Below are 24,563 nucleotides of genomic sequence, written 5' to 3'. Positions count from 1 at the left end.
TTAGTGGTTAGGGGAGGGAAGTAGCGTCGGGAGAGGGGTGGCGTTGGGGAGGGATCGGAGACGGGAGGCTTAAAGGAACGGAGTGGAGAGAGAGGGTAGGAACGTAGAAGGAAAGAATGAGTCATGTCGAGATCGGTGGTGGTGAAGAGTGAGGGACTCAATAGAGAGTAAATCAAAGAGGTGATCAGATCTGTGACGCGGAGCACTGTGATGGCTCTTTCCAAACTTTTCAAAGGAACTCCAGGGAAAGGTGTGGAAAGCAGAAGATAAGAGCAACATAAATATGGTTGTGAAATAAGCTTACGTCGCCATTGTTGTGATTGTGTGAGGTACGACAGAAGATGGAAAGTGTTTTTGTTTCTTTATTTTTAAATTCCAAAAGTGGTATTATTTTTATTAAATTTGTAGTGTAAATCATTTTTTCTAATAATCCAAACTAATTTTTGATGTAAATCATTGACGAGTTTTAATAGGAATTCTAAAAAACTATTTCTAACAACCAGCGTCTTGCACGGGATGAATATTTTATATACAAATTATTTTGTGTATTATTTATTTGTTTAATATTTTTACATATTATAAAATAAATTAATAGATGTATTGAATAACTGAAAAAATATTAACTGTTATGTATATATATAAATTGACACAAATACATAAATTAAAAAATTACTTTTGTTTATTTACAATCATTTTGTGGTAAATAAATTTAAACGGCTCGGGTGCATGGCCACTTTCAAAGCTAATTTTAAAAGACAAACCATTTCATTGTTTTACGCCGGCCGACTTCGACTCCGGCGTCGGTCGTACTCTTTTTCTTTTTTCCTGTAGTTAGGTTATCATAAACTAGTTCTTATTGATAAAACTAAGAAGATGGCTCCACGTAAGAATGGAGAGATGAGCAAGATATCAAATCAATCTCCGATGGATTTACGCACGTTGATCTTGTTCCTTTCTATCCAGTGTTGGCTCTGCGTGGCCCAATTTCTGATTATGAGGGATGGAGATGACGAATCTATCACAACCGTTAACATCACAACGGTGCACGGTAGTAACGACTCTCTAGAGTCACGATCTTTGCCCTTCAATGTTCAAAGTTTTCCTCCGGAGAGGTTGGTCCAGCGATCATCGTCAGTTACGTTTAGTAAGCAAAAACTTACAAGTTTCTTATCATCTCCTCCAAGGTTGGAGTTGAGTTTTTCTTGGTTCGTCTCTTGTTTACATCTGTGTTATGGCGAGCCCGTTATTTCCGTGGAAAGTGGTTTGACTTTTCATGATGTTTGTATATACCAATTCCAACCAATGGGAGGGATTGAGTACAGATTTCAAATAAATTTGTCGATTTCCGATCAGCGAATTTGGAATCCGGGTATCATGCATTCACGGAGAATCGAAAAATCAATACAAGACAAGATATAGCTTTTTTGGTTTCAAATCAAAAAAATTTCAATGCCATGATAATTACAACAAAATGTTATCTCCTGCTGCGGGAGTGTTCGGGACGGATTGCGATGTAACAGATGGATCGCTTCCAATAATCTTTTTGGAGATAAAAGGCGATTACTCACAAAAACTGAGAGCCACAAGAAAAATCTTACAAGACCAAGAACGAAGTGGAGGAAAACTACCGAATCAGCCTTTCCTACGAATGCGTTAGGAAGCATCGTGTTATTACTGCCTCTGCTAAAAGTTCTTTTTAACAACATGTTTTATGTAATTTTCGATTCATGTAATATGTTATATTGATTTGATATCAATAAAGTTAAGATGTTATAAAAAAAATTTAAACAATTATTTTTCTATTTTGTATGATATTTAATTAAATTTAAATAATATTAACATAAATATATAATATATTTTTAATAAGCATCTCTATTAAATGAAATTTCATAATCATATGGTTTTATGATCATTTGTGTTTTTTAACAAAGTTCTTAAACCATTAATGACAAACAACTTAGTTGGTAACTTTTAATATTTTAAATAATTTATAATATTTTTGGAAAATTTAATGCAAATTTTGAAATTAAAATAGTAAATTCTCAATACATGTTCAATGCATAATTTTAGATTAAAATATTTATGTATTTATATATGGTTTATAGTTTAATATATATATTAATAAATGTGATTTTTACTCATATGGTTTTATGATCATTTGTATCTTATGATAACAAAAAATTAAAAAATTGGTCACAAGTTTTTAGTGTGAGACTTTTAACAGTTTTCGTAATTTATAGTCGTTTTAATATATGGATAATTTGATTGTTTAATTTATTTTAATAGTATAACATTAAAAAAAACAATGTAGGATATATATGTAAATTGTTATCAAATCTTTATTATTAAAATCATTAATGGTAAGATATACTATATTTTATTCACTTTTGGTAATTCATTAGCTTTTATTCAAGGAAAGAAAGAAAAATATTAATTGTAGATTTTTAATTAATTTTATAGTTAATTAATGAAAAGTATATAATATTTGTTTAGTAGACCAACATATTTCTTTAGAGACTTTAAAAAGCATTTTAGTGATAACACATATCATAGTAAAAAAATTATAATGTTTTTTCTATTAATATATAGGGGATAACCACAGATTTTGTTATAACTTTTATAAATATCATATTCAATATGAGGGGATTTGGGAAAAAAGACTAAGATTTCATGAAACCCTTAAAGGGATTTGTCCCACTCCAGTCACCGCCAACAGGGAAGGATTAAGTACGACATTTATATATGGTCTAAATGGATTAGACTTATAGGTTGATTGTTTGTAAATTCTAGAGTAGTTTTTAGTTTTTGTTTTTCCAAAATCTAGTTTTCACCCAATCAAGATTTAAGTAAAGTAGATTTCCTATTTTTTAGGGAAACCAGATTTTCAACTATTTAACCATTTTGTACATAAAAACCAGAATCCACATTTTATGGGTTTTCCCAAGTGCTACGTCAGTTTTCATCATTTTACAATACATTTATTATTTTATATATAAAAGAATCACATCTAAAATAAAAGAAAACACATCAACAAATGGTTTACAAATAATATTATCTACAACTCAAACTTGAGAGTCTTTTTAGGTAAGTTAAAATCCATGATATAATAACTAATATTTTGTATCACGAAACCCAAAGAAAAGTTAATTAAATTTGTTAGTTGTAAATATTATATATTTATTACCTCTAAATTTCCTTTTATTTTAAAACCCAAGGAAAAGTTAATTAAATATTTTTATAATAAAATTTTATACACTTCTAAAAAATATATTTAAAATCTGGTTTAGTTTATTTTTAAAAAAGTAACTATTTTCTGTGGTAATATTTAGTACTATTTATAATTGTATAGTAAATAATATGTTATTATTAATAGTTTTATTTTATTAATTTTTAATTTTTTCAGAAAATATTAATTTTATAAAAAATATCTACTTTGTAAAAGCTACATTTATTCTAAAACACATGAATAAAAATTATAAAACAATTTTTAGGTTGATTTATTTTATAATTATTTAAATAATAATTTATACTATAAATTTTACATTAAGTTAATTAAATTTGTTAGTTATAGTTATTATACATTTATTACATAATATTTTTTTATTTAAAAACTAATAGTTTTTATGTTAAAATATTTGAATAACATAAATATTTATTTTTACCATTTTTTAAAATGTAACTATTTTAATTTTATTTTACAATGATAATGTTATTTTTTATTTTAAAATATATTTTTTAAAAATTATGTATGCTTTGATGATAGTATTGTTTTTTTTCAATAATAGATATTTTACTATTCATAATATTTAAAATTTATTTTGTTTTAAAAGCAAAAAACAGAAACTAAAAACCAAAATCAAAAACCACCAATCAAGTTTTTCAAAAAACCAAAATCTACTGCAAAATCAAAAACCAAAAACTGAAAACCAAAAACTAAAAACCAAAAATCAAAATCCAAAAACCAAAATCTAAAATCTAACAAAACAATCATCACCTTAATTAAAAATTAATGGTATTTATAACCAGTCTTATCACACATATATTGATATATGTCACCGAGAAGAGTATAGTTAAATTCTTCTTCTTGTGAAGCTGTCTATATCTACCTCATACTTTTCCTCGTTTTTACCAAACCAACAAAATATGATGGAAATGATAGATTTTAGTTACATATGACTGTTTTCCATCGCCAATTCGTTTTCCTGTCTCAACCCAACCTGAATAGTAATGATTATTTATCAAAATCGATGCATTGACCTGAAATTTTTCTATATTTTTTTAATTATTTTCATAATTTATTTATATTTATGGTGCTCTGCTTTACAAAAAAAAATGTTATCATCAACAAAAAGAAAGTATAATATCGAGGGGTTAACGTGTGAAACACACATCTCTGTTATCTTCTCTTTGATTATTTGTATGAAACATGCATCCTGTTATCAAAATATATTATATAGTTGTCTCACTTTCTAAATAAAAATACTTTTAATAATAAAATAAATTAATTTACCAATTTAATATAACTTTTTCATATTTAGTTCATACAGTACTTCTATTTAAATATAATATATGAACTATAAATATAAAAGCCATAAAACTGTTTTATAAATTGCATTTAATTTTTACTTTTCGTTTATAATAAAATAATAATCAACATTATTTATAATATATTTATATAAGTAATTAAGAAATTAATTGATTTATTATCTAATAAAAATAATATTTAAAATATTAAATAAGATTTTGTTATATTTTTTCTCCACATAATTTTCTATAAGCTAAATAAAATTTATTTATTATTAGTACCTCTATAAATTATTAAGATTTTCTAGAAATATTGTATATTTAATTGATTCGTATTTTATAGAAATATTGTATACTTAATTTATTAATGTATATAATCGAATAAGTCATATTAACATTTTTTGTGACTCTGTTTTAATAGAATAAATATTTTATTGGACCATTTAGAACTTTAGTAACATTTTTATCATTAGATAAAAGCAAGAATTTAAATTAACAGGATAGATTCTTAAATTTAAGACTGAAAAACTAATTTGAAAATCAAAACAAGTTAGAAGCCGCCGTGTTCTGTTTTTTTTTTTGTTTCCTTTTTTTCGTTTTCCTTTTTTTTAAGTTAATAATTATATTTCTAATTATATTTTACCTTCTTTTTTTTATGAAAAACTAGATATGAGCTGGCAACTTATTAGTGGATGGTGAACCACCCTAGGAGGTGAACCCAAGAAAAACTCGATTTTTAAACTCCCAAAATATAAGGAACAGGAACCGGATTCAAATCCTAAAAACAAGAAAAACAAACTCATAAATTCCTATCCTTTTATTTTCCGAGTTTACTTTCTATATATAAACCTCCTCTTCTCTTATCATGAAACAAATCTAACAACAGAAATAATAGTGATAAGCACTTTTAAAGAAACAGTATATCAATAATGAAGCAATATCTATGTCTTTCTATCTTGGTACTACTATCACCATCATTTGCTCCCATCCACGCCCGCAACAAATCACATTCCGCAATGTCTCCCTCACCGGTAGCAACTCCGGCGCCAGGACCGTCAAATTCTGATTGCTCGAGCGTAATATATGACATGATGGATTGTCTATCGTACATAACCCCCGGATCAAATGATACCAGTCCCACGAAAGTGTGTTGTGGGGGAATACTATCTGTTTTACAATATAATCCTAAGTGTGTTTGCGTCGGCTTAGCGAGTACCAAAGATATGGGGATTGAAATTAATAGCACTAGAGCTCATTCCATGCCCACGACTTGCAAGCTCCCCATTGCTGCTCCCCATTGTGGTGAGTTTTTATGTGTCTCATTCCTAGTTTTTTGCGTATTGTTTTCAATGTTATGAAGTTAATTTTTTCTTGCTGGTGTAGCTATACCGGGCGCGTCAGCACCGGGTGCATCTACTCCTGGTATGTCTCCGAGTACTCATTAAGTATTTTTCATTTTTTTTCTTAGATAACTAAATTATTGTGTTTTATACTTAAGATTGAAGCTTTTTTTTTTAATATTCTATCCAGTTTGATTAAAAATCTATTAGTTACAGTTTTGTTTTTAGTATATTTATTAAATTTTCTGGTAACAAATATATTTCATGTTTCATTGAGGGTCACTAGAATTATAATTGTCAAGTATTTGTATTGCATTTGCAATAACTAAAACGTAAACTACATTTTTGATATGTTATAATAAATGATATATTTTCTTCTATTAATATGTTATAATAAATGATATATTTTCTTCTATTATACTCGTAATCAAAACTGAATTTGGGGAAGAAAGGAAAACAAAAATGAAATGAAAGATAATTTACATATTAGGCTAGAACGTTATTTGCGTATTGTTAGTTAGTTTAGTAGTTAGATTTTCCCAGCAAATGCAATTAATCTATTCAGATTCCATGATATTTTTATATACCACAGTTTTCATTTTTCACTTATATTGCATTTGCATCAATCAGTTTAGGCTTACATTTATAACTATATTGATTTATTTATTTTTTTGTGAAAAATGTAAGTTCCCTTCTCAGCTTTTTGTTTTGTGTAGATCATATTTATGCTAAGAAGTATAATATATGATTGATAATATGAATGCAGTTTCACCATCAGCTGGAACACCTATGACTTCACCATCTTCAGACGAGTCACCAACATCGCCATCTTCAGACGAGTCACCAACATCTTCACCATCTTTGGCTGAGTCGCCTGGAATGACGGCACCGTCTCCCTCAAGTTCTGGCACCAACCAGCTCTCAGTTTCAACACTGACCCTCTTTGCCATTATCGTGTCTTCTATAACATACATTTTGGGTTTTTTCTAATTAATTGTATTTTTCACATCTCATATATATTTTTACTGCGTTTGACATTTTATTGTTGAGATTTCATGACTGATGCTGTTTTAATTTGATGTTCTTGGTTAATCAAATTTTTTATATGCTTGAATTTTGTGTCCTGCTTTCTCAAGAAAATCAAATATGTGTACAACTGCACAATATCCTGAAATTTCAAATTTCTTTTTTTTTGAACGAATGTAAAATTTTATTCAAACAAAATCTCTGTTACATCAAATGCCACTGTTATGAATATACAAGATACCTTTTCTCTATAGCTCAAGAATCAACTTCTTTATCTCAAGTTGTTCGTGTGCCAAACCAAACACGATATCAAGAAATGGAAATTTCAAATTTCCCAACTCAATAGATATTGGATTTGTGCTTGATTTCTCTAAAATAAAATCCACTTGATATAACCCCAAATCAGTATTACGCCACAACGTTCTTAGTTTAGTCTTGTGGACCTTCATTGTCTTAGATTGAGAGGTAGATAAATAGACTATTTTGAATAGAGAATTTGGAGATTAAGATAGGAATTTAGGGATTTGTGAGGGGATAAAGTTATATGATGGATCCTTATTTCTACAAATCGATGTTCGCTGTAATGTTAAATGTACTAGGAGTTTTCCATGAGCAGAAATAATAATTTTAAATATCATACAATTTTATTTTATTTTAAAATTTACTTATATTATTATTTTATATTCTAACTCAATCGGTTTAGAATAAATCTTCAATTTATTTTTTTGTAGTCCTGTTTCTTTTAATTAGGTTTAACTATTTCAGTTTAATTTTGTTTAAATTTTAGTAAAGTTAAAATTATATTTTATAAAATAATTTGTTAATATTATATTATATTTAATGATTATTTATTCTAAATATTTCTCTTATTCTTTAGTTTTAAATATGTATTTATTTAAATATATAAATATTAATAAATTCTGCCTTTTTGTTATAGTTCAAATACATTAAAATAAATATGTAAATTAATAATATATAAATTTAAATAACATTTTATCATTTAATTATCAACAAATTTTTTTTGATGAGTGTTTCTTTAGTTTTTTATTTGTTAACGTTACACTTACAATTAATTTTAATAATATATACATACAAATTTAAACAAAATATGATATATTAATTGATATATATATATATATATATATATATATATATTTGTCACTACTTATTTTCTTTTTTATTAACTTGCTATATATATTACTTTAAAGATGATATATGAGTTATCAGTTATTAATATACTTCAATTTTTTTGCTAAAAATATTTGTAGAAAAGTTTACACTAATGACGATATAAGATTTATTAATCATTACCATATTTTAAAACATTGCAAAAATATAAAGTTTTATATGGAAATTGTAAATTTTATAATTAGATTGATGGGCTGTCACATTTTTCAAAATTCATGTCATCTTTACTTGTTGAGATTTAATGTGGTGATGACATATATTCAAATAAATTCGCAAATAATGTTTAGAGAAATTGTGATATATGAGTTATCAGTTAATAATACATTTCTATAGTCTTGCCTTAAAAATATTTATACAAAAAGTTTACATTAATGATGATATAAGAGTTATTAATCATGACCATAAATTAAAAACATTTCCAGAAAATATAAAGTTTTATACGAAAAATTATACATGTTATAATTAGATTGATGTCATGTCATAATTTTCAAAAGACATGTCATTTTTTCTTGTCGAAAATGAATGTAGATATGCCACATATGCAAATCATTTTGCAAATAATGTTTAAGGGATTAATGAGGTTTTAAAGGTCAATTAAGCACGTTTCACCATTGAAAATAGGGGTTTTTACAAAATTGACTCAAAACATGAAGTCAACCACAAAACTAACCTATGTTTTTTTTTCTTTTGTCCTATTCACCCCACAAGTTCACATTATTTACGAAATGCCATTAGTTTTTTTTCTTTTTTCGAAATTACATTTTTACTCTCTCAACCTCATCATCTTCATGTATTTACAAGAATGTCATTACCATCAATACATCAACCACCATGAACAACCAATTTGAAGCTCTTAATGCACCTCAAATCGATTTACACTTCTTTTTCTCAATTCTTATCAACTAAAAACAACATTTCTTTCACTTTCTCTCCATATTCATCCAAAAAAATCCCAAGATTTTGATTCTAAAATTTTTATGGTTCATAAATCCATTGAAGCTTGTGATTCTTGGTGGGTCACTTTTGTTTGAGATTCTGGGTGTTTGGAAAAGACTTATATGTGCTAAACAAGTTATCTGACTGGTTGAAACTATGAAATTGAGATTTTTTCCAGATATGTTCGTCCAGACGACTTACAGGTAAGTTTTCTGGCTGTAGACAACTTACCTGGAAGTCGTCTGGTCAATGTAGAGGTTATTTTTGCAATTAACTTTTAATTTATTTTTTCTAGACTTACAGGTTAGTCGTCCACCTTTGTTTGATAGAAAAAAAATCGAGACCGTCTAGGGAAAACGGGTTAGTTTTGCATTTGACCAGAATGTGTTAAAATTTTGACTTTTCCTCATCTCAGGTTAGTTTTGCAATTGAAATATTAAACAAATAAGAATTTTTTTCTAGACGACTTACACGGAAGTCGTCCGTTCGACGACTTACATCTAAGTCGTCCAGGATTTTATTCCGTGATTCTGGTCAAACCTTGCTTATCTTGGACGACTTACATGTTAGTCGTCTAGGAAAAAAACTCGAGACGACTAACGTGTAAGTCGTCTAGAAAAAACAATTTTTTTGTTTAATAATTCAATTGCAAAACTAACCTGGAACGACTTACAAGTTAGTCATCTAGGAAAAAAAAAATATATTTTTTTTTTAATTTTCTACTGGAAGACTAACTTGTAAGTCGTCCAGGAAAAGTCAAATTTCTGACACATTCCGGTCAAATGCAAAACTAACCCGTTTTCCCTAAACGACTTACAAACAAAGGTGGACGACTAACATGTAAATCGTCTAGGTTAAAAATCAATTGCAAAACTAACCTAAATGGACGACTCAGACGACCTCCGTGGAAGTCGTCTGCGTCAATGTTTAATAAACTTTCATTTTCTCTAAACTTATAAAGACTTTTTAATATTTTTTTGTTAATTCATGTATATTAGTCAATATTAGGGCTACTGAATAAAATTTATAACTTAATTGGTGATATTTATGAAGTTACCAACATTCACGTTAATTAAAGTTTCTAACTGATCCGAGAAGACTTCCGTAGAAGTCTTCTACGCTAGTGTTTGAATAACTTGTATATTTAAGAGTGATAAATAACTTCAAGATATGTAAAACTCATATTTTCAAAATATGTTTTCTCCCTTAGTTTTACTAAATTTGACTAAGTTTTTCAACACAAACTTGTAATAAATGTGATATGCTTTGACTAGTTACTATTGTTTGTTTCCATCTCTTAAGTATTAATTATTCTTATAGACACCAATGATGATTATTGTTATGAGTTGGAAGAAAGGTTCAAATGCTTCTTAAAATGTTGTATCAATATGAGGCTACCAACATTCTTGTTTATTAAGATGAGAAGAAGGCCATTGGAGTTTATTATTGCATATGGGAGATCCAGAGATAAGAAAAAGACTATTGAAGTATATTATCTCATTGATTTGTAAATGTGTAAACACATTGTTAGCACATATATTACATATTGGGAAACATTATTACTGATTTTACAAAAAATTCACAACTAAAAGAGTAGACATGCAAATAAAAAAAAAACACCACAAACAAAATTATTATAGATCATTCCTCTACAAAGACAAACTTGGACTCCACTTGATATGAAAGAAGATTCGTCAGAAGACTTCCTGGAATTCGTCCAGCGTATTATGTTTTAGACGACTAACAGGTAAGTCGTCCCAGAAGTCTTCCATATCTGAAAAACCTGCATATCAAATCTAGATCTGAAAAATCTGCGTATAAAAAAACGTTCAAATGACTTAAAAACAGAGAAAATGAGTGGAATATTAGATAAATCTACCTTTATAGAACACACAAAAATACATATATAAAATTAATAGATTTACCTTTAAATGAGTGGAAGATGAAAACAATCTGATTAAAAACCTACAAAAAAAGATAGATTAGTGAGAAAGACATGAGATAAAACTGAAAAATTCATATAAAGTTTGGTGTTTTCAAATCAAAGATATTAGAGTGGGTTTGGAGAGTTTTAGTTCAGAAATAAAGTAAGAACTTTATACAACAGAAAGTTACCAAATGAAAAAAAATCAGACATAAAAACTTACCAAAACGCTCAGATCTGTTATGAAAGGGAGAGACATGGGAGAAGACTCTGTCAGACGAAGTCGTCAGGAAGACTTCCTGGAAGTCGTCTAGCGCATTATATTTTAGACGACTAACAGGTAAGTCGGTCTCAAACGTCTTCCTGATCTGAAAAACCTGCATATCCAAATCTAGATATGAAAAACCTGCATATCCAAAAACGTTCAAATGACTTAAAAACAGAGAAAATGAGTGGAAGATTAGATAAATCTACTTTTATAGAACACACAAAAATACATATATAAAATTGATAGATCTACCTTTAAATGAGTGGAAGATGAGAACCATGTGATGAAAAACCTGCAAAAACAAGATAAATTAGTGAGAAAGACATGAGACAAAAACAATAAATTGATATAAAGCTTAGAGTTTATAAGTTCAAAGAGATTAGAGAGAGGTTGAAGAGTTTTAGAATGATGAACATTACATTTTTGTTGTAGCCATTTGAGAGAAACAGAGAATTGTAAAATTTCTTTATATAGGGAGACAAAAAAAAATCCAATTAGGTTAATTATTTTTGATTCAGACGACTTCCTAGACGACTTACTTGTAAGTCACCCAGAAGACTTTAATATTTTTAGCGAAACTAAAATATTTTTAGCGGGAAAATAAAATAAAAGACTTCCTAGATAAGTCGTCTGGTTTAAATTATTTAAACGGAAAAATAATTTTTTAAAAAAATTTAGGCGGTAATATTTGGACGACTTACATGTAAGTCGTCTGGTTTAAATTATTCACCAGACGACTTACAAGTTACTCGTCTAGACCCTAAACATAACCCCTAAACTTAATTAACTAACTAAACACTTCATAAAATCAAATTAAACTTCAAAAGTGTTTACTATACACAAAAATAAACACTTATAGGTAAAAAATTAATTTTTCAAAAAAACATTCAAGCTTTCCTAAATATAACTCTAAGAATACATACAATACTACAACATATGTTGTCAAACCATAAAACCAAAGAATATCATGATTAACTACTTTCACTCATCTATGCTGAAAACTATTCAATTTTATTATATCTTAATTTACATTACTTAAAAATTTTTATAATTAAATGATTTTAATTTTTCATTTGCCAAAATATTTTTTATAAAATTTATAAATTATTTTTAAGATCAACTACACCAGACGACTTCGAGCATCTCAGACGACTCAGACGACTTACTGGGGCTATATTCCTAAAAATGGCTTATGTTTTTTCCACAAGGCTTTTAGGTTAGTTTTGCATTTGATTCAAGTTTGTATATACTTTTGCAATCAAAGTCAAGTTTTGAGTCATATTTGGTAAATCCCCCTTGAAAATAAGTAATTTATGGAAAAAGATTTCTAGCTATACCAACTATTGGGTAATGTATCTTAAACCTTCTGAAGTATTAAAATGTGTCTCGGGCTACATAAACTCTTTTAAATGTAGCTAATTAACCATGCAGGGTCTAATTAGATCTTATAAAAACTCCTTGGGATCAAATCGAATTTTTGAAACTTTAACCCGCCCATATCCGAATCTAAATCCGACCATTAAATTAAACCCGACCCACTCTCCTATCTAATTGAATTTCTTCGCCTTCACGTTTTCTGCACTTCTCAGCCACAAAAAGTGAAGATGGAAGTGGGTTCGGGATCGTCAAGGAAGAGCCAAAATTCTGGTTAAAGATTGTATTTTTATGGATTACCGGCGCGTATAAGTCAAGCTTGGATTGACGAAAACACAGGTCGACGATTTTATGGCTGTCCGCGTTTTAAGGTATGAGATATGACTTCTTAACGAGTTTTGTTTCTTCAATGGTCACTCTTCAGGCATCTGATCTTGACGCTAATTCAGACAACTTTCCTCCAAAATAATCAATGCTCTATGTTTCCTTCATCTTTAAACGATCATAACACGGTCGTTAAGGTTTGGAGTCTTGCCTCTTTGACCCGTTCTGCTCCTACATGCCGAGTTTTGATAGCATCCCACACTTGTTTTGCTGCCCCAAGCTCTCCGACCTGTAGTATAAGACTAGGGAATTGACTGAAACAGAAGGGCTAACGCCATATCATTCTTCTCGGTGTTTGCGACTACTGTCTCCACGGCCTCCCAGACCTTATGGACTCTAAGAAGAATCTTCATCCTCATGGTCCATACAGTATAATTTGTTGTGTTGAGCATAGGACACTGTATAGACGACGGTCCTCCTCCTTCCTTGGCTCTTCCGGTTGCTGCAACTATATTACCCATTGTTTTGTGTGGCTCTGATACCAAATGTAGAATATAGGTCTGAAGAACACGATCACAATAACACGAACTCGAATGTAAGATCACACAAATAAGAACTCTTCTTATTAATCTCTTGAGGAAACTATCTCAAAACTTCAAACTCACAAACTCATTAAGTTATGCTACACATTAGCATCTCCTTATATAACTCTCTAATTATCCTAAAATCATTAGGATTAACACAACTAGATATTTCCTAATCCCTTATAGATAAACACAACATATATAATAAAAAAACTTGTAATTCAAGTATTATTCACGTTTATCCAACATCCATGTGGGAGCATAACTGAGAGGAACACGTAGAAGATAGTAGAGATGGACAATTCAGTAAAAATAAAAGACGATATTGAGAAGATCTTGAAAGAAGACTCTTATCTTTAAATTACGATTATTAATCTCCAAATCAAAATGGGAAAATCTCCTTCTTTTCAAGCTGGTAAACATCTCTCTTCACGAAATCTGTATGACTGATGAACTAAAACTTGCTAACTTTCAGGTGAATATGAGTACATAAATTTGTTTAACAGACTGTATAATATATTTCTCGAATGATTTAATCCTAAAAGCAAAAAAAAAAAACATTATTGATAACGAAAAATAAATTACAGGAAAGAACAAACTGAACCCATCATAAAACAGTTAAAAGTTAAATGCAAAGCTACAGAGATTGTTAAATATCTACGGAGGAAACCCTCGAATTAGTCTGGAGACTTTTCTTTGGTTTCTTCATTTCCCCGATTTTGGTCTTCTCTACAACATTGTATTTATCTTCTTTTGCTGCTGCTGCGGCCTCAATTTTTTTCTTCATGTTTTCCTTATACATTTTTCTCATCGCGTATACCTCTGCCAACCCCGCTGTCCCCGATCCACCAACACCGTACATCTCCCGCAAGCAAGACTGCCAATCAATTTGAGAAATAAAATGGTCTGAAATTTAATTGAATTTTTTTTTACTGGGGATAATGAGAATGCGAGTCTAAGGAGGTTTAGGGATGACTTTATTTATAAGGTTGTGTGAGGGAACTTACATGGAACTTTCTTACAGGGATGCCAATTTTGATTGTGCTTTCTTTTTTTTTTTGTTGGTTTCCCATTTGGAAATAATAACGTAGAAAATGGGAAATTTATTGATAAAATAAAATGGGAAATGTAAAAGCCATTTTTGCTTCGGGACCAAGAAATGGATGATAGATTATCTACCTACCATAAAGGCGACATGCAACCAAAATCATTGACAAACATTAGGTTCTAATTCCACCCTTATTATATCCCCGTATATTAAAAAAAAAACATTACAACATTTGAACCATAACACATGTCATCACGAAAATCAATTTCAAAATCCTTAAAAAATAAGTTGGTCCATCTACACATATAATATGTTTTTCATTAAACTAATCATATAATTAATTATTAATATAAAAATATTCTTTATTATTTTCTTAAATAGAACAAACGGAATTACCTAATCTGATCAAAATATATATGATAATTAATGATTTCAAATAATAAAGATTTGATAATAATTTATACATCCTCTATCATTTTGTTATATTATTATTATTAAAATAAATAAGACAATAAATTAACCAAATAATAAAAAAATTCAATTTTTCTATATATGTTATATTTTCAATTTTTAAAAACGAATATAAATTAATAAACTTTTAAATAAAACTCACTTTGAAAATTTGTGATCAATGATTTAATTTTTATTTATAACAAGATAGAAATATTCATAAAATTATATTAGTAAGATGTTTTATTTAATAAATATTATATTAAATATTATGTTTATTTATATTAATATCATTTAAATTAAATTATATATTATATAAAATGTATAAATATTTAAATTTAAAATTTTTTATTGAACAAATACTTAGAATTTAATATTTTAGTTTCAAATTTTTCATTGAACTTTTAAAAATGATTATAAATTAGTAAAAGTTTCATATTGAAAATTTTGTTATCAATGTTTCAATTTTTTGTTATAAAAATACAAATGATCATAAAACCATGTGAAAAGAAATTTTTTATTTAATAAATAGTCATATTAATAAATATACTATACATCGATGTTGATATCAATTTAAATTTAATTATAAACAATATAAAAGATAAAAAATATTATTCAGATTTATTTACCATAAAATAATTTTAAACAACAATGATTATTTTGATATTTATGTCCGCACCAGTTTAGTTTTATATATAATAGTCACTAACCTCTCACTAATTTAATAAAAGTAAAAAACACAAATAAATAATAATGCATAAAATAGTATCTATATACACCATTCATTCCGCGCAAGGCGCGAGTCTTAATATTAATATTAATCACTTTAGATTTTAGTCACTTCTATCCCGGCCATTTCCCACTGTATATATAGTTACTTTGCCACTATTCAAAAGTCTTTTAATTTGATATATATGTAAAAGCATAAGAAGCTTTCATCCATAAATTTTTTTTTTTAAAAGAATGTTAAATTAATTCAAACAAAAAAATGTTTTCACAATGTATGTAACTTTGTTTATGAGAGTTTAGATCAAAAGACTAATTATCTAGCAGTAGATATTGTCTCGTAGCAAACCATTCCTGCAGCCTTCTGTCGTAAGAATGGCCATTCATACTCCGTATTGATGTTAAGCGGTTGCGCACCAGTTTATCTCTTTTTTTAATATCAAAATCGATGAAGGTGTAGGAGATTCTCCATGCTTCCGTTGATTACCCTCCCTCCTCACAGAGTAAATTAAAATCCATAATCATTTCAATGTTTAGATTCGGCCATTAAAAGTAATACGTCTTAAGTGTAAATTATCCATCTTAAATAAAGTTGACCTTTTATTTTTTTAATCAAAAGGTCAACTTTATTTTCAACTTTTTCAAAAAAAAAAAAATCAATTTTCAAGTCCATGTGATGATTTAATTGTGAGTGGATTTCAGATAAAAATCAACTTTGTCATCCACGTTGACTATTTCACTGTAGTAGTCATGCATGACGACTTGGCCTACACGTCAATTAAATACGAAAACTAGTTAGCCCATCTGCTTGCATCATCCATGACGTCAAGAAGACTGGCCTTCGGATAAGACTTGTACAGAAATTCGTTTAGAGTTGTAACTTATTAGTACATTCTGATTGAACTTAGAGATAATAAAAAAACGGAGTTTAAAAATTAATAAAAGCTTAATTACCAGTATATCAGCTAAGTTAATTTGATATGATCATTTGTTCGCTGAGAACACAATTAAGTGATAACATGATCATTAGCTCGCTTTTGTGATTCAGCTAAATTTGATGGTGACTCATCATTAAGCCTCTCTACACTTGCTGACATGTGTACTGCGGGATTAGCTTTCCTAAACTGTCTTTAATTATCGTTTTCGGTTATCTCAGTTTGTATTAATATTCTTTGGTTATCATAATCAAAACTCGATGGGTTGCTATCCTCTAATTTCAGTTTGTTACACAAAAATTGATAATACGTTATTCTCATGTTAAAGTTACATGTTATGTGCTTTGTGGATTAAGGGTTGAGGTTGATGTCAAAAGTTTATGGTTATTTTAGGTGTTACTTGTTAGTGTGAAATATAATATAGGTTTCGAAATATATTAAATTAAATCACCCTAGTAAATCTTATTCAAAAACATAATACGCCAAGTAAAGAATGCAAGACACGAATATTCGTTTAATGTATTTGAAATTTTTGTTAAATATTATGTTTAAAATATTAATTGATTCTTCTCAAAGAATTTTCACCTTCCAAATATTTCCTATATGATGAATGAGATCCTTTCCTAACAGAGTATATTTTTCAATTGCCATGTATATATGGATATGTATAGTGATCTTTTCTATATAATGAATTGAGATCCCTTCCTAGCTACACTTTGTATTTTTATGCTGTTAATTCATGTACTAACATTCATATCTAATGCACATGAATCTTGACAACACTGAATACCAAACAATTGAAAAAGACAATGAATAATAAAGTGAGTACTCTGGCCGTCTAATGAATTTCCCTTATTATTGATCTATCATTATTCTATCAATTGTTTGATATGGATATTCTATCGATTGTATGAATATACCACTTAATATTGATATGTTTGATCTACACAGAATACCAAACATATTAACTAATTTCCTCTAATATTCTTTATTCTTTCATTCATGTACTATTTATTCATATCTAATGCAGATGAATGTTAACTACACTGAATACCAAATTCACCATTCCATAATTGTCATATTTTACATATTTTTTATTTACCTATATTGTAATTTTCTATTAAAAAAAATCTCTGTATACAAGCAGATGTAAAATTTAAGGTACTACAATATTGAGTTTTGTTATTTTGAAATTTTTTATTATATTATTTGTATACTAATGATTTTTGTTATGTAATGCATAAGAATGTAGAATAATAATATGAGGTGCAAACAAAGATTAAGCTAAAATATCATGAAGTAAGAACTCATACAGTCTAATATATTACTCTTAATAGTTTCATAACGCGGTGACAATTCTTTAGAATTGAAAATATCGTTACTAAATTCATGTAGATCAATATTAATTATTCTATGGATGGCCAAACGAGTAAGAAGGAAATGATTCACGATTTGAATAAGAAATATCGTGGTCCATATGTTTTTAAAATTCATGGAGAAACATATCACGTCATATCTAACAACTTACCCGAAGATGGCAAAAATATAAGATTCTTGCATCTCTACAAATAGTTTACTGTGAAATTATGATTTCATATGTGACAACTTATTATATTCATGTATTTTTCGATCTTTTTCTCATTTTAATTGATCCTAAATATTTTCTTCCCAAATATGGTGTGTACTCAGTTTACCTATACTAATAAATCGTTCTTACAAATAGTGTGTAGGAGCAAAAGGCTTGGTGATCAGTCTCATGTTTCTCCAAGAAACTTCTGGAATGATTTCTCATGTACTCTCTACCATTATCACTCCTGAAAATCTTCATCTTAGCTTTATACTGAGTAAACGCATAGTTGTAGAACTTTGTGAATGCTCAAGGACATAACAATTTGATGGCAAGAGAGCAACCCATGTATATTTATAATTTTCATTAGTGAAGGAAACAAAATATATTTAATGTTCTTGGGAAGTACATGGGACTGTCCAAACATGAAAATGGATTAGATCAAAACACTCATCATAAATTGTAGTTGACTCAGGAAAAAACAACTCTATAATGCTTCCCTAAGATGAAATCTTCACATCCACATGATCTTCATCTAATTGTGGTAGAACGAGTTTAAGAATTTGGGAGTGAGGATGACCAAGTATAGCATGACAAAAAGTGTTATGACAATCAGACTTCATAGCTTAATGAGTAATTTATGGTTGAATGCTATAAATAAACAGATACCATCCTTAGCAAATAGTCTTCCCCACATAGTGTCATGAAACCATATATCATTAGAACTAATCATAGCCAAGAATTCTAAATCATTTGTTGTTTTTTTGAACTGATAGCAAGTTAGATGTGAATTATGGCATGTAAAGAGCCTCATAATTCTTGCTATACAACTCTAATTCTCTAATTCCTCTATCTCAATAGGCAGATTTGGTTAACTTGGTGATGCTCTTGATAAGAGAATCCAAGTCTGATTCACTCACCATCAGCTCCTCTAATTTTGGCGTTGCTTCTTGTGGTATTACCCATTCCTCTCAAGGATCGCATATTAGGTTGAGTGCCCATCATCTTCCTTTGGTGTGTGATATATCATAGTTTTATGGGTTTTTGACCATGATATACATCCATTTTAGAGTTTTTACGTATGTTTCGAGTCTTTATGAGTGATTTTAGATTTATATATGTTTTGGACAAGATTAACTGGAGATTTTGGAGAACTTGAGTATAAAGAGAATTGCAGCTGAAACACCAAGTCGGATTGCCTCTTTCAACAGAGTGTCGGTTGACACTGATCGCAGACGAGAGTTCCAGAGGATTTTTTCAGAAATTTCAAAAGATTGAAGATTGGCCCAAAGTTTCCACTATTTTCAAATAAGTCCTTTTTGTGTGTTTAGACTATATTTAGGTTTTGCAAGTTTTCTAACATCATTATTCAGACTTGGAGAGATCTTGGAGGGGAGACAAAACAAAACTCAGTAAAGAGAAGTTTTAGAACTCATTTATTTCCCCTTTTGTTTTCTTAATGCAGTTTATTCAAATAATGATTTATGTTTCATTGATCATGTCTGAGTAATATTTTGTTAGATTTAGGTTTTTCAAAGGTTAAGGATGAATTGTTAGATTGATTGAACTATTAGGATAGTCTTATATTGTTCATCTGGATTGAACTTAAAGCTAGTTCTAGATTAACAACCTGGAATCAAGATCTTACTATAATTAATAGATACAAAAGTATTATTGATTGTCTGACTTAGTCTTAGATGAAAACAATACATATATGCAAAGAATTTTACTTTAAGGATTTTTTGAACTTATCAAACTTGTGTTTAATTCTTCTCTAAATTGTTAAATTCGCGAAGAAATTTGGAATTTTAAGATCTAGACATAAATAATCTCTACAAAGAAAGTTAGTTGATTTTAATATTGGGATTTGAGTTCAAGAACTGTTCTTAATAAACCCTTATCAATTCGTTTGATCTATAATTCTGATTTACCTGGGAACTTCTCTGAGCCTAGCGTCTTTCTCTATCAATCTTACAACTGTTTTAGTTTGTCATCTATTATTGTTTAGATTAATTAGAAAACTAAATCTATTGAGTGATTTTGAGTCTCAGTGGATTTGACCCTTGAATACTTATTGCACCTCAAAATTTGCAGAGTAGCTCAGAGGGATTATATTTGAGCATATCATATTTTGGCGCCGTTGTCGGGTACTCTTTGATTCCCCATTATTCTTTCCAAAATAATAAGACAATGATACATACATGTGATTTTCTGGATCTAAAAATCATAGGCAATCGGTTCTCCTGGGTGGGATAGAGAGGAAGTCATCTGGGTCAATGTTGTTTGGACCGTAAAATGGCAAATACATAAAGTTTGGAAGAATATAGGTTCAGAAACTGAGTTTTTAGAAAAAGGAGAATCTGATGCCCCTCCCTGGTAACTTACATTTCCTATGACACAAATCATCCTAATTAAGATAATGTTCAGGTTTGATAGTAGAATAGTTTCTAAAGATGGATTTAGAGACTCAGTTCAAAGAGGTTGGAATGGAAATAGTTAGATGCACTTAATACAAGTTCCTCTAGTACAACTTCTCAGTCGTTGCAGACAATATAATTCCATAAGGAAAAGGAATAATAGGAGCAACACAGCTGTGAAATTTGATCTGCTCAGAGGACATCTTGATACAATAGTAACTCATAAGCTATTAAACTTGCAAAAGAACAAATTTAAAAGAAGAACTCAACCAAGCTTACGTGGAAGAAGAAATCTTTTGGAAACAAAAGAGTACAGTTAGGTGGTTGAGAGCTGGAGACATAAAACACTAAGTATTTCCATTCTATCACAAAATGAAAGAGTTTGAGGAACAAGATTTCAACAATTCAAGATGATAATGGGGTGATTCATAAAGGACAAAAGACATTGCAGACTTAGCTCTACGATATATTCAAAAACTATACTCATCTTCACAAGTGGATCACATACTGTATGAGGAAGTTTTAATGGATTTGAAAAGCGGGGTTCCAGTGAGATGAATGAAGAATTAACACAAAGTATAACATTGTAAGATATTCAACATGCAATTTATGAGATTGGACCACACATGGCACCAGGACCTTATGGATTAACTGCTGTGTTTTTCATTAGTTATGGGAGGATTTAAAACCATAGATCAATGAGGAAGTCACAGATTTTTGTGAGAAAGGTGAGTTTGATCGACAACACAATCATACAAACCTATGTTTGATCCCAAAAGTGTATCCTAATTACATATGTGTCTGAGTTTAGACCAAAAGTGCTTTGAAATGTTTCATATAAGCTTATTTCGAAAATCCTCGTCAAATGTCTCCAGAAAAGTTTGGGGAATATAATCAATCAAAATCAAACTGCGTTCATACCGGGAAGAATGATTACTAACGACATTATTGTGGCACGTGAGATTTTCCATATATTAAAGGTTAGGAATGTCAGGCAAAGTCCTATATGGCCTTAAAGACAAACATCACAAAAGCCTATGATCTCTTGGAATGGAAAATTTTGGAAGAAATCATGTGCGCATGATGGATTTGATGAGAAGTGAATTCGCTGAATTATGACATGTGTTAGTTTGATTAGCTGATATGTTCTAATAAATGGTTCACCTGAGGGATACATAATACCTGAGAATGGTATACGCCGGAGATCCATTCTCTTTATATTTATTCATTTTTTGTGCATAAGATCTCTCACATTTAATGAATAAAGCAATGGCGGATAGGAGTTTGTTAAAAGGGTAAGTAAAATATCAAGCTCCATAAGTGAATCAACTATTATTTGTAGATGATTCTTAATTTTTTCTCTTTGGCAAACAAGAAAGCAGCATATAAGTTAAAGTATGTATTTGGTATGTACGAATCAGTGTCAGGACAAGCCCTCAATCTCAACAAATCATCTACAAATTTTGGAAGTAAAGTATCTGCAGAAGTGTTCAAAAAAAAAAGTATCTGCAGAAGTGAAAACAAAAATGTGCAACATCCTTGGACTACATAATGTAGGTGAAATTGGAAAGTACCTCGGATTACATGAGCATTTTAGAAATAAGAAGAGTGATATGGTCACATATATCACGTATAAGGTTAAAGCTATAACTCAGGGATTACGTTAAGATGTTGTCCATCAAAATCAGTTCAAAAGCGAAATTGGATAGGTTGGGGTGGAGTTACAATGAGGATGGAATTTATACTGTTAGATCTGGCTAATAGATGAGAAAACACTTACCAGGTAATGTGAATGTTCTACCAATCCATGGAGATGTGAGGACTAAACAAAACATATGGAAAATACAGTCACCACCAAAGATCAAATGTTTTCTCTAGAGAATGCTTTCGCGAGCACAGTCAACATGGATTAATAGGATCTATGAATTAATCAGAAGATCCATTCAATTGGCTAGAATCTGTTACTTAAAAGTAATATATGGTGTATATGTAAGTCGTAGATATGACAATATGCAGAATTCATCCATAAAAATGAAAAATAAGGAGGGGGGAGGGGGTGATATCGATATGATGTAGTATATATGTCAAATCTTTTTTGCAGGTAAATACAAAATTCTATATATATACATATATATATATATATATATATATCTTTATGGGTGAATAATATAAAATTTTGATATTATTTCTAATAAGTTATATTTATAGATACACTAACTAAATTAGAATAGTTAAAAATGTGTGAAATAGTTTTTTCGGTGAATAATGTTCTATATATCAGTATATATATTAATATATGTGCAAAAAAATTAGATTTTTTTTCATAAATGGTATATATTGGTAAAGTCTGTGAAATTATGATGATAAATTTATAAAATATGTTCAAAGATATACTAATTAAACCGTAATAGTGAAAATAGTTATTTAATTAAATTACATTTGGTCATGATTTAAAACTGCACAAACTTTTCAGAGAATTGTTTTTGTCGATTTTTCTATTCTTATTATACCACCTATTGATTGAATAACTGAATAGTTTTTCAGATGTCAGAAAATAAAAATAAATATAGAACAGTGATATTTACTCGAGTCTAGATAGAGACCCTTACAAAGTCTCTGAGATCGGGAATCAAAGGCAAATGGGGAATCAACACAAAATAATCATATAATTAACACATGAAACCCATAATTCATTTCCGGTTTATCAATAACGGATTAAAGACTTTCCTTTTTCCAAAAAAATAACGGACTAAAGAGGATGTTGGTGTTATATATATGGTCTATGAAATCATATAATTGTGAATGTGAGTTTGGGGTGGCATTATTTTAAGAAGGCATCACTCAAAAAAAGTTAGATGTCTAAAATGAAGTTTTTCTTTTTGCATGCAGAATTAAAATAATTTCTAAGGACAATATCTAAGATGATGGTTTCATCTGAAACGTAATCAATGTTTCTGCTTTGCTTCATGTCGATTCAATCACACCGGTTTGGCTTGTTAGACCGGTTGGAGTTTCTAATTAGTTATTAGTTGATGTTGTCAAAAAAAAAAGAAATCAATGAAATTAAAGAGAAGTATTTTCACTCCACTTGCAAAGAACAGGCAGGCATAAATCTTTTACTACCAATATGTGTGTGTTGTTGACAAAACGAAATGCATAAATATTTTATATATATATTATATCTGTCAAATATATGTCAAATCCTTTTTGAAAGTATACACAATGCTATATATATATATATAAGTGAATTAAATGAAATTATGATAATGTTCTTTTCTGTTAACAGTAAAATTTCTGATTATATTATATTTATCAAAATGTATTTGTAGAGACTGTAACTAAATTATAATGGTGAAAAATATGCAAAACAGTTTTTTCAGTTAATGGTTTTCATTGGTCAATACTTATTATTTTCCTCAAAAATTACAGAAACAGTTTTATATAAATGATAGATAGGATGAGTGTACAAATTATGGTAAATTGTTTATTAAAATCTGTTAAACGATATATTAATTAAATTTTAATAGTAAAAACATAATTATTTAATGATATTTTACTTGTAAAATATGCATTAATTGGTTGTGAATAAATAAGGAAATACTTTTATGGTATTAAATTTTTATACTACCATAAATTCATTGGACTACGAAGAAACATTTCAACAGTTTCTCAAACCAATTTCTTAAATAAAAGCAGAAAAACTTAATTAGTATTACAATATATAATCTATATATTATATAAAAGTCGAAGCTATAAGCCATCGAAGACGTCCACGTAGCATTTTAAACGGTCAATCGTATTATGACAAATAAGCATTTTTGAATTTGAAATTTTTAAATATGTCAATATTTCCAAAAAATCTATCTCATTATATAAAGCTTGGTTCTTCAAAGTTGGTAATTAACATAATCGTGACACTTGGCAATTATATA

At 28.9% G+C, this 24,563-nt stretch overlaps 2 protein-coding genes across 2 annotated transcripts; one reads left to right on the top strand and one right to left on the bottom strand.

Moving 5' to 3' along the window:
* The first annotated feature begins 5,376 nt into the window (after positions 1–5,376).
* Positions 5,377–6,906, top strand: LOC106387017 (non-specific lipid transfer protein GPI-anchored 4-like). Its single transcript, XM_013826843.3, has 3 exons — positions 5,377–5,826; positions 5,908–5,946; positions 6,631–6,906. Exons 1-3 carry the CDS (start codon positions 5,454–5,456, stop codon positions 6,852–6,854), a joined length of 636 nt encoding a protein of 211 aa, XP_013682297.1. The 5' UTR covers positions 5,377–5,453; the 3' UTR covers positions 6,855–6,906.
* Positions 6,907–14,027: 7,121 nt separating this feature from the next.
* Positions 14,028–14,552, bottom strand: BNAC03G28160D. Its single transcript, XM_022698129.2, has 2 exons — positions 14,496–14,552; positions 14,028–14,365 (listed from the first exon to the last, which is right to left on the bottom strand). Exon 2 carries the CDS (start codon positions 14,348–14,350, stop codon positions 14,138–14,140), a length of 213 nt encoding a protein of 70 aa, XP_022553850.1. The 5' UTR covers positions 14,351–14,365; positions 14,496–14,552; the 3' UTR covers positions 14,028–14,137.
* Between the last annotated feature and the right edge of the window lie 10,011 nt (positions 14,553–24,563).

Source organism: Brassica napus, chromosome C3 (assembly GCF_020379485.1).
Source record: "Brassica napus cultivar Da-Ae chromosome C3, Da-Ae, whole genome shotgun sequence".
In the NCBI taxonomy this organism is placed as follows: Eukaryota; Viridiplantae; Streptophyta; class Magnoliopsida; order Brassicales; family Brassicaceae; genus Brassica; species Brassica napus.
This window is presented reverse-complemented; position numbering and strand designations above follow the sequence as displayed.